This window comes from Ovis canadensis, chromosome 1, assembly GCF_042477335.2.
Source record: "Ovis canadensis isolate MfBH-ARS-UI-01 breed Bighorn chromosome 1, ARS-UI_OviCan_v2, whole genome shotgun sequence".
Classification (NCBI taxonomy): domain Eukaryota; kingdom Metazoa; phylum Chordata; class Mammalia; order Artiodactyla; family Bovidae; genus Ovis; species Ovis canadensis.
Window position 1 is genome coordinate 100,950,782 of NC_091245.1, and position 11,339 is coordinate 100,962,120.

The window sequence follows — 11,339 nt, forward strand, 5'->3', positions numbered from 1 at the left end:
AGAAGAGAATGGCAACCCACTCCAGTATTCACAACTGAGCAACCAACACTACTACTGCTAAGGATTCCTTAAGTAAAAATACTGAAGATCTGTGTGTCTTTTTTAATGTTTATCTGATTTAGTTATTTAGCTGTGCCAAGTCTTATTTGCGACATGCAGGATCTTAGATCTTCTTTGCAGCATGCGGGATCTTTAGTTGTGGCATGTGAACTCTTAGTTGTGGCAGATGGGATCTAGTTCCTGACCTGGGATTGAACCTCAGGCCCCCTGTATTGGGAGTATGGAGTCTAAGCTACTGGACTACCAGGGAAGTCTTTTACTCTAGACTTGTTCCTACCCCTCAGACCGGTCTTCTCCACAATTGGCTTATATTGGGTGTGGGAAATAAGACTGTGGAGCAGAAGGTGATAAATGGGTGTATAATAATGATGGCTGACATTGTTAGAGCAGTTACCTGACTTGGGCACTTTTCTGACCACTTTACAACAATTAACTCACCCCACCTCCCCATTAACCTATGAAGTGATCACCATTTACAGATGACATTTACAGGCACTGATTGGTTAAGTAGTAACTTGATTAATCACACAACTCAGAAACGGCAAAACTAGGATTTGAACAAAGGCAGTAGAGATGCAGTTCTTAATCTTTAAAAATGTATCCATCTTAGGTGTATAGTTCCATGTGTTTTAACAAATGTATATTTCCCTGTAAGCATCCTTCTGATCAAGATAAAGAACATTGCCCCTAAAATTTCCATTGTGCCATTCTGAAATTAATGTCCCCATCCTTTGCAACCACTGATCTCCTTTCTGTCACCATCACCATAGATTAGACTTGTCTATTCTAGAGCTTCATATAAGTAGGTCCATACAGTATATAGGTCTCTAGCTTCATAGCTCTGGGTTTCAGAGCTTTCCAAGGTTTTAAATCACGGCCTTATACTACTTTCTGGTGTAACTTCTTTCACCACTTATCCATCAAATTGGCTCTTCTTCAGGACTTCCCTGGTGGTCCGGTGGTTAAGACTCTGCACTGCCACTGCAGGGGCCATGAATTTATCCTTGGTTGGGAACTAAAGATCCTTCATGCCAAGCACGCAGCATGTCAAAAAAATATTTTTGAATATTGTCTACTCCTCAACATCAGGCACCCACCTATATCCTATCACTACTTTTTATCTACTCCACTTCATGCACATGAGATTGTCAGGATGGGGAGCATAAAGAGGGATATAAGAGGGTCAATAACAGCCTCTCTAAGATACCATAAGTGGCTTCCCTTGTGGCTCAGACAGTAAAGCATCTGCCTACAATGCGAGAGACCGGGGTTTGATCCCTGGGTTGGGAAGATCTCCTGGAGAAGGAAATGGCAACCCACTCCAGTATTCTTGCCTGGAAAATCCCATGGACAGAGAAGCCCAATAGGCTACAGTCTATGGGGTCGCAAAGAAGATACCATAAAGTTCCAATGAGAGACGTTAACAAGTGAAGCATCAAAATTCCTATCCTCGGAAAGCTTTTAATCCAATCAGAGAAGGGATAGCTTATATAGAAAGCCAATAAGTCACAAGGCAAAACATTCATTCATTCAACATGTATTTATTCAGTAAATACAATCATATAACAGGACTATGCAGTTGGCTACGGAGTTCAGTTCAGTTCAGTTGCTCAGTCATATCCGATTCTTTGTGACCCCATGAACCGCAGCATGCTAGGCCTCCCTGTCCAAAACCAACTCCCAGAGTCCACCCAAACCCATGTCCATTGAGTCAGTGATGCCACCCAACCATCTCATCCTCTGTCGTCCCCTTCTCCTCCTGCCCTCAATCCTTCCCAGCATCAGGGTCTTTTCCAATGAGTCAGCTCTTCACATCAGGTGGCTAAAGAATTGGAGTTTCAGCTTCAACATCAGTCCCTCCAATGAACACCCAGGACTGATCTCTTTTAGGGTGGACTGGTTGGATCTCCTTGCAGTCCAAGGGACTCTCAAGGGTCTTCTCCAACACCACAGTTCAAAAGCATCAGTTCTTCTGCACTCAGCTTTCTTTATAGTCCAACTCTCACATCCATTACTTGACCACTGGAAAAACCATAGCCTTGACTAGACGGACCTTGTTGACAAAGTAATGTCTCTGTTTTTTTAATATGCTATCTAGGTTGGTCATAACTTTCCTTCCAAGGAGTAAGTGTCTTTTAATTTCATGGCTGCAATCACCATCTGAAGTGATTTGGGGCCCAGAAAAACAAAGTCAGCCACTGTTTCCACTGTTTCCCCGTCTATTTGCCATGAAGTGATGGGACTGGATGCCATGATCTTAGTTTTCGGAATGTTGAGTTTTAAGCCAACTTTTTCACTCTCTTCTTTCACTTTCATCAAGGGGTTCTTTAGTTCTTCTTCACTTTCTGCCATAAGGGTGGTGTCATCTGGGTATCTGAGGTTATTGATATTTCTCCCGGCAATCTTGATTCCAGCTTGTACTTCCTCCAGCCCAGCGTTTCTCATGATGTGCTCTGCATATAAGTTAAATAAGCAGGGTGCCAATATATAACCTTGATGTCCTCCTTTTCCTATTTGGAACCAGTCTGTTGTTCCATGTCCAGTTCGAACTATTGCTTCCTGACCTGCATACACACAGATCTTATTTCAATTACTACATCTACCGCTTCTTAGCATGTGACCTTGGTCAAGGAACTTAATGTCAGCTTCCCCATCTTAAAATTGGTGTAAAAGCAAAATCTAAAATCATAAAAGTAAAATCTACCTAAGGCATTAAGGATTGAGATAATGCATATAAAACAGTTCAGTACCTGGCATACAGTAAAAGTTCAGTAAATGTTAGCTATTATTGTTCTTACAATCGGAACTTCCCCAGTGGCTCAGTCAGTAAAGAATCTGCCTGCAGTGCTGGAGACTAGAGTTCAATCCCTGGATCAGGAAGATCCCCTGGAGAAGGAAATGCTAACCCACTCTAGTATTCCTGCTTTGGGAATCTTATGGAAATCCCATGGCAGGCTATGGTCCATGGGAACACAAGAGTTCATGACTTAACAACTAAACCACCACCACCACCATTTTTACAATTATTATATGTATTAGACAGCTTTCAACACTCTCAAGGGATACAGATTAATAGAAAGAAAATCATTAAGGATTCTTAAGGGATTCAGTTTAGTGCAGGGATACTTAGATTGGGATACATGAAACTTCTGGAATTTTTGCTTCAGGATATTGGGTAAATATGCATGCATGCATTTTTTCCTTGGGTAGGGTCCATAGTTTTGTCCTATTCTCAAACGACTGTCCCATGGCCTACAAACATTAAGAACCCATTGTCTAGAGCCTGCATTGTCAATGGGAGTAGTATTGCCCCCCTCCCAAGAAGTCAAAAATTGGTACAGGGATGAGAATCTTAGATGTTACGTTTATGTCCTTCCAAAGGGCCACAGTACATATACAGATACAACAGCATATCAGTGATATTAAAATTTCATGCTTGGGGGAGGGCGATTACAAATGTCAGAAGATGCACAAAAACTAAAAAACAAACAGATGTGTGAACTGAAGTAGCAAGGCGTACTCTTTTCAGAGAACTGCTAAGCAAAAATGGCAACCCACTCCAGTGTTCTTGCCTGGAGAATCTCAGGGACGGGGGAGCCTGGTGGGCTGCTGTCTATGGGGTCGCACAGAGTAGGACACGACTGAAGCAACTTAGCAGCAGTAGCAGCAGAGTCTGAAATGGAGAAGGCAATGGCACCCCACTCCAGTACTCTTGCCTGGAAAATCCCATGGATGGAGGAGCCTGGTAGGCTGCAGTCCATGGGGTCGCTAAGAGTCAGACATGACTGAGCGACTTCACTTTCACTTTTTACTTTCAGGCATTGGAGAAGGAAATGGCAACCGACTCCAGTGTTCTTGCCTGGAGAATCCCAGGGATGGGTGAGCCTGGTGGGCTGCTGTCTATGGGGTCGCACAGAGTTGGACACAACTGAAGCGACTTAGCAGCAGCAGCAGAGTCTGAAAGAACCAGAGGGTGGAGAGATAAAGGAGAGTTTAGGGGAGTCAAACTTAATAACTAGAGGAGGCACTCGGGAATCACTCAATGAATAAAAGCTCAGAGATTCTGAGAATAAATGCCTGAGAAAACAGTGGTTTGAATAAAGACAGTAGGGAATTCAGCAAAGGCACTAATTTACTCTATGACAGTGTGAATTCATCAACACGATATCAGAAAACAGCCAGAAATGCCTCATAGGAGGAGTTCCCTGGTGGCCTAGTGGTTAGGATTACAGGCTTTCACTGCCACAGCCTAGGTTCAATCTCCAATCAAGGAAGTGAGATCTCAGAAGAATCCATTCATTTGATAGATGACCTGAAGGCAGAAAGCACACAGAGACTGAGACAAAGCTTCCCAACACCTGGGGATGCTCCAGTGTTGGCCTCTGGCGTGTGGGGCCAGGATCCAGCTGCTGGCTATGCCAGATTCCAAGCATTTCTGGGACCTCAGTTTATGACCACATATAGCAGAACTCTGCTTGAAATTAAGGTGGTCAGTTCGTCCCCTTGTGACTCAGAAGCCTGGTATCCAGTCATGCTGTGAAATACCGTGTCTAATCTTCCCCCAAGTTTTTAGTTTGGCCAATGTAAGCGCTGCATGTAGGCTCTTAGTTCCGCGAGCATGGAGGAAACCGGTACACCCTGCAGTGGAAGCACAGAATCTTAACCACTGGATCGCCAGAGAAGTCCCTCCCCCAAGCTTTTGACATATGTAATCAGACATCCACTAGATGACTCAACCTGCACACCTTCCAACACACTACAAAGTCAACATACCCAAAACTGTGCTTATCATCTTTATCCTGCTTCCCCAAGTTCTTCCTGCTGCATACTCTCATCTTTGATTCCACTCTTCCTTTCATTCATTGTATCCAATCTAATACCAAGTCCTAACTTGCCTTTTAAGTATCTCCCCACTGGAGGCTTCCCAGTGGTAAAGTGGCAGAGTCCACCTGCCAATGCAGGAGACACAGGAGATGCTGGTTCGATCCCTGGGTTGGGAAGATCCCCTGGAGGAGGAAATGACAACCCACTCCAGTATTCTTGCCTGGGAAATCCCATGGACAGAGGAACCTAGAATTCTTAAGCCAATAGTCTAAAGCCTGAAGCATCCTATCTGTGTGCTGTTTGAAATGGTTCTCTGTGCCACAATGTGAGAAGGGCTGAGAACTAATCTTTGGGCACTCCCTGACTGGTTCTGACCTCAATCTGCCTCCAGCACTGAACAGCTTTAGCTTTAGCACATTACAGACTATGCTACTTATCAGTCTTTTACTTCTGCTCAGAAGCATCCCACAGATCTGGAATGAGTTTCCCTTCATCTTAGTCTGAGAAGCTTCTAACCTTCAAGATCATTCAACTATCATTTTCCCAGAAAGTTTTCTTGGACTTTTAAGACAGGTTGGATACCCTTCCTTCCGCTCTCAAAATATTTTGTTTCATAATAATCTCTTATGTATCAGTCTACTGCCCTGGTGGCTCAGACGGTAGAGACTGCCTGCAAGGTGGGAGACCCAGGTTTGATCCCTGGATTGGGAAGATGCCCTGGAGAAGGAAATGGCAACCCACTCGTGTTCTTGCCTGGAGAATTCCATGGTCGGAGAAGCCTCGTGGGCTATGATCCATGGGGACACAAAGAGTAAGACACAACTGAGCGACTAACACTTTCACAACCCCCTGGTAATGATCAGACAGAACTGCCCTGCTCATCTTTGTATCTTCAGTGGCCACCAGCAGAGTCCTTGTGTGTACGATATTACCTGAATGAGAACGATGCAAAAGAACAAGAGGGCCAGGCTTACCTTTTCTTGCCTGGAGTTTAAGAAAGTTCGTGGTTACATAAGCCATAAAGAGCTTTGGAGAAGAGGATGATATAACGGGATTAAATGTGGCAAAGGAAAGAATAGGCCATTGGATTTGATCTAGTTACTTAAAGTCTAAGCACAGATTTAAATATGATGGAAATCAGGTTTGGAAGGCCTGAGGAGAAAGGAAATAGGAATAAGATACAAACCCCTTACCCCAGATATTTGGCAGTATAAAGAACAAAAGAAAATGAAGGATTACTGAGTTCCTACAGTCCCATTGCAATTACTTTGCCACCATTTAAGATACATGGTTCCACAATAACATAGTATGCTTGAGAAATCCAATTTCCCTCCATATTCCTTCCCTTCCCCCAGTGGGTATCAATTTCCATTAGTTTATGGTTTATCCTTCCTTTTTCTGGCCGTGTAGCATGAGGGATCTTAGCTCTCCGACCAGGGATTGGATCTGTGGCCCTTGCAGTAGAAGCAGATAACCTCTGGAGCTCCAGGGAAGCCCTATCCTTTCATTTTTAAAATAGAGACAAATGTACAACATACATTATGTGTCACCCTTTAGATAAGAAAGCACATTATGCATTCTGTTCTACGTGCTACTTTCTTCACTTAATATAGCCTCGTGATCTCTTCAATCCGTGTGTAGAGTCTCCCTCATTCCTTTTTACTGCTGCTTAGTATCCTATTGTATAGATTTACCAGTTTATTCAACCAGTCCCCTACTGACTGATATGAGAATTGTTTCCAATCTGTTATTACAAATAGTGCTCCAATGAATAGCTTTGTGCATGTTACTTCCTATTTTTGCCATCTTATTTCTAGGAACTTTACTTCTATTCTAACTTAGTACTCACAATAACTATGCCGTAGATACTGGGTTTTCATCTTATGTATAACTTTGATGTAATGAATCAAGTGCTGCAGTACACAGCAATCCAGCATTTGCAATAGCACATTATAGAGTAAGTCTTTAAAACTTGGAATAAACACCCTCACTCCTACCTTACCGTTCTTCTCCCAATATACGCACATCTCTTCTCAGAGAAAAAGAAGTTATTCTGTCAAGTTAAGCACCACAAACGATAAACAAGGAGTTTAGTTTAATTTTCTCTGGGTATTTGTAAAACACTTAGGGCCAACATAGGAAAAAATAAAATAAAATACAGCCTCCTGTGAAAAAATTACACTTACAAAAGAAAGGCCTGAGAGGGATTAGTGCCTTAGCCCCTCGGAGCTATAGCAACTCTGATTGGTCCAAGGAAGTGAATAGATATTGGGAGGCTACAACAGGAGGAAAAACAATGAGAAATCACTGAGGGAGAGGGCCTCGAAGTGGGCCTCGAGGGGGCACTGGAGGTCGGGGAGTAGGTCTGGGTGGAGGGAGGGGCCCCCGCTGGTAGCCGTAGGGTGGAGGTCGTGGAGGGCCAGTGTATCCATGAGGAGGCATCAGTGGAGGAGGTCCACGCATACCATGCGGAGGCATAGGACCTGGGTGACCTGCAGGTAAAAAAGGAAAACAAAGTAAAAACAAGGAATAGGAGACAGTTCATATTGGGACAATGTAAGGAGAGGATACACTGGGAGATAGTGAAAAGAAAGAGAAGAAAAGAAAGTGCAGGGGATAAGAGGTGTGACAAAACAAGCTGCAAGAACAATATGTGAGGATGAGGGAGGTGGCTAAAGACTACTCACCCATAGGAGAGCCAAACGGAGGCCCTCGGGGGGGCATGCCCATTGGAGGAGGTCCAGGATGAGGCATTCCAGGTGGTGGTCGGGGTGGTGGCTGCCCCCCAGAGCCAGGCGGCCCAGCGTGGGGGTGCCCTAAGCCATGAGGGCCATGGTGGGCCAGCTGCATCTGAGACATCCCTATGAGAACAAAACAAGACACAGTGAGAAATGAGACAAAAGGAAGTTAGAAGACAGGAGGGCAAAGAAGACAGAGAAGAAAATGAAGAAAGTGACATCAGATAGAATACAGAAATTAAAGCTGGTAAAAAGTGCCCTTATCTTTGACTCCATCCCAAGAGAATAAATCAACCAACTACCCTACAGCTCCCCAGTCCCTGAAGCCCATTTGCTCCTTCCATGATTTAGGCATTGTAACAGTGCTGCAGAATGGCGTGATTATTCTACTGAATAGAATCTGGGAAGATAACAGAGACACTGTCACAGCAAAGATCTAATTCTAAAGGATGAACAGGAATTTTTCAGGTGGACAACAGAGTGGGAAAAGAACATTCCAGGCAGAAAAAAATCAGCAGGTGCAAAGCATGGATGTGATCAACAGCACAGTATGTTAAAGGAAACCCAGTAGAACAGCTTGCAGTCATGGGAGTAACAGGCAGGAGCCAGATTATGCAAAGCCTAGAATGCTATGATAGCGAGTTTGGGTTTCACTCTGTAAGTAAAAAGGAACCACCAGAAGAATTTTGAGCAAAGGTGTGTGAATATCTGTATTTAAGAAAAATTACTCTGAGATAGTCAATCAAAGTAGAGATAATTAGAGTCAAAGTGTCAGTTAGGGTATTACTAAAATAAATTAGGTGTGAAATAATGAGGATAGGAGAGCCTGGGCTTCCCAGGTGGCGCTAGTGGTAAAGAACCAATGCAGAGAGCCTGTTGTTCTCTTTGGTAAAACTTAAACAAGAAATGAAGACAGCATGATGGTTGTTAAAATAAACGGTAAAGTATCTTGCATTTTTTTCCTAAAAGAATGTCTGAAAGAAAGGAGAGCTTGGGCACTATCTATTATTGTTAAAGGACAAAGAACAGCAGCATTAAGTGCTGACAGAGCTCCTCTATCAAGCTCATCCCTCTCCTTCCCAGCAAAGAACGCTCACCTGGATGGGGCATCCCACCAGGTGGGAATGGGTGAGGATGTGAGTGTCCGTGTCCAGGATGTCCAGCCCCTGGGGTTCCCGCTGATGGGGGACCATGTCCTCCAGCCCCAGGAGGCATAGGTGGTGGTGGCATGGCTGGGGGTATCCCAGGAGGAAGGGCTCCAGGAGGTGGTACTGGAGGTGGGAAGGAGCCAGGAGGAGGCATGCCTATAGAGAAAATGGAAAAACAGTTAATGATAGTGAGCAGAGAGTGCCTTTAGAGAGCCTGTTCCACCCTGGCCTCTCCAGGCCGAATGAGCTCTTTTACCCTCCTCCCAGCTCTCTGAAGTCAGCGGCAACATTAAGTGACTTGAACAACAACCTTCTGGAGAAAACAACTTTCTTCCCACCACAATCATCATCCCTCAACCCCTTTCTCATCACCTAATGACTCAATGTCCTCTCCTTGCCAGGTTATTTTTCCTTCTTCCTGGCCCCACCCTTCCCAACCCAACACAAACATTTTTTATCAAAAGCTTTACCTGGTGGAGGAAGCCCAGATCCCAATGATGATACCACAGGATTGGGAGCAGATGGTGGAGGGGGTGCATCTGCAAATAGCTGATGAGGGCGGTCAGCCTGGGAGAGTGGGTTCTGTGCTGCCAGAAGTCTTTCAGCGGCTGAGCCATGGCGCTCACCCTTGGAGTCCTTCTTGAATGCGTAGGACACAGTGATTGGGCGGTTACAGAGGTACTGCCCATTCATGGCCTCAATCGCTGCATCCGAAGCATCAAATGAAGCAAAATTAATAAAGGCATAACCTTTGGAGTTGCCTGTGTCAGGGTCCCGCATAATCTTGGGGGTTTGTAAGATGACCCCAAAGGCGCTAAAAGTATCATAAAGCAACTTCTCATCAATCTCCGGGTCCAGGTTCCCAATAAAAATGTTGGCCCCCACATCCAGGTTTTTGTTGTGAGCTGATGCCTTGTTCACCCGTATTGGCTTCCCATAGAGTTTGATCATGTTCATGATCTTAATGGCATAGTCAGCATCTTCCTCACTCAAGAATTCCACAAAGCCATAGCCTGGGGAAGTGGAAAAGAAGAGGTTAGCAACTGAAGTGATTTAAAAACGAGTTTATAACTCATTTGTCTTCTAAAGCACAAAGGATAAGAAATAATAATCCCAACTTCAATTGAGAATGGTTCCAGAAACAAAATCTTTAGTTTGCTCACTCACTAAGTTTGAAAACTTAGTATCACTGGAGACCTCCAGGAGCAGTCTGTCCCCTTCATACGTAACTGTACTTTTTGCCGTGTACTCACCTTGGTGCTGACCAGTGACTCTATCCTTTGGCATGTGCGTGTTCACTACTGGTCCTGCCTGGAGAAATAGTTCCCACAGCAGTGGTTCGCTAACCTTCTCATCGAGGCCCCCCACGTACACAGTGGCATCTGGAAGACAGGATTAAGAGGTGAGGACAGAGATGAGGGGAAATAGGGAGGTAACGGGAACATGAAGATGGAACCCAGGCGGAGGAAGTGGAGGTGGAGATGGGGTAGAAAAGCGAAAAAACAAAAAGATGTTAGATTAAGCTTTTAGAAGCTCCTCCTTTCCAGAAAATAGACAATCTTATGTCTAATTTAGAGTGACGGTGCAAGTTCACTCTGTAACTTTTCTTTTTCTTTTTTTTTTTTTGAGTGGGAAGGCAGCAGAGGACTGGACACAGCATCACAACTATAGGCCTCAAGTCTGTCCATCCCGTCCCCATAAGGCATCGGGACCAGTCTCGCGCCCTTCGGAAAGGCAAAATCTCCCGCCCCAGCGGAAACATTGCTGGGCCTAGTCGAGGTCCCTCAAACCCCCAGAGTCCATTTTGGGTCTGTCCCCTCCAGTCACCCTGGTTTCGCTCGGAGATCGGCCCGGCCGCCATGGCGAAAGCGCTCCCGCCGTCTCCAGGCAGCGATCCCGCCCCCTGACCTCAGTCACTACTTCCGCTTCCGAGGCGAAGGCTGACGTGAGGTGGTGGGCGGGGCCGCGGCAGGGGAGGAGCCGGAAGCGGCCTCGGCCATCTTAGGAGACGCTGAGACTGGAAGCGGCTGAAGTAGCGGTGCGCTTCGGTCCACGCTCCCGTGCAGAAGTGCTACTATGAGCGGACGCGGCGGGGAAAGTGAAAAGGAAACGTTCTGTCTCTTTTAAGGCAGTGCTAGAAGTTAAAGGGTCACACTGCTCCCGAAACTGTCACTTCAAAAGCTGGGAGAACAAAACTTTAGTTTTCATGTGTTTTGTAGCCTTTTTTTCCCCCTTAGAAGGGTGTACAGAGGAACCGCTCAACGCAAGGCGTGGGGAGAACCGTCCATCCCAACCCGCAGTCCTTGAACAGACGCGGCCTCACAGCCGAGGCCTGAGCTTGAGGTATTTCATTTTTCCTCAGGGAAGGAATTGTGGAATGTCTGAGCTCGCCTAGTCACTGCATAGGAGGGGAACCTGAGGTTCGGAGGTGGGGTGGTACCGAAGTTTACGGGGGTTTGATACTGAAGCCCAGAGGCCGAGGCCGAGGCCGAGGCCGAGGCCTTCAGAGCACACCCTGAACTCCAGCAACCTCTGGGCGTGCCTTTGCCCTGTCTACACGGAAGAGAGG

The 11,339-nt window shown here is 45.5% G+C and overlaps 1 protein-coding gene across 1 annotated transcript; it reads right to left on the minus strand.

Moving 5' to 3' along the window:
- Nucleotides 1–6,962: 6,962 nt before the first annotated feature.
- SF3B4 (splicing factor 3b subunit 4) lies at nt 6,963–11,304 on the minus strand. Its single transcript, XM_069573945.1, has 6 exons — nt 10,598–11,304; nt 10,024–10,152; nt 9,241–9,783; nt 8,720–8,926; nt 7,572–7,745; nt 6,963–7,376 (listed from the first exon to the last, which is right to left on the minus strand). The coding sequence occupies exons 1-6, from the start codon at nt 10,629–10,631 to the stop codon at nt 7,189–7,191; spliced, it is 1,275 nt and encodes a 424-aa protein (XP_069430046.1). The 5' UTR covers nt 10,632–11,304; the 3' UTR covers nt 6,963–7,188.
- Nucleotides 11,305–11,339: the final 35 nt, after the last annotated feature.

Coding starts and splice junctions, on each gene's coding strand:
- SF3B4 (XM_069573945.1), bottom strand. CDS start 10,631: ATGGCGGCCGGGCCGATCTCCGAGCGAAACCAGG. Junction 8,927..9,240: donor ATCTGGGCTTCCTCCACCAG/GTAAAGCTTTTG, acceptor TTTTCTCTATAG/GCATGCCTCCTCCTGGCTCC. Junction 7,377..7,571: donor TCCGTTTGGCTCTCCTATGG/GTGAGTAGTCTT, acceptor TTTTACCTGCAG/GTCACCCAGGTCCTATGCCT.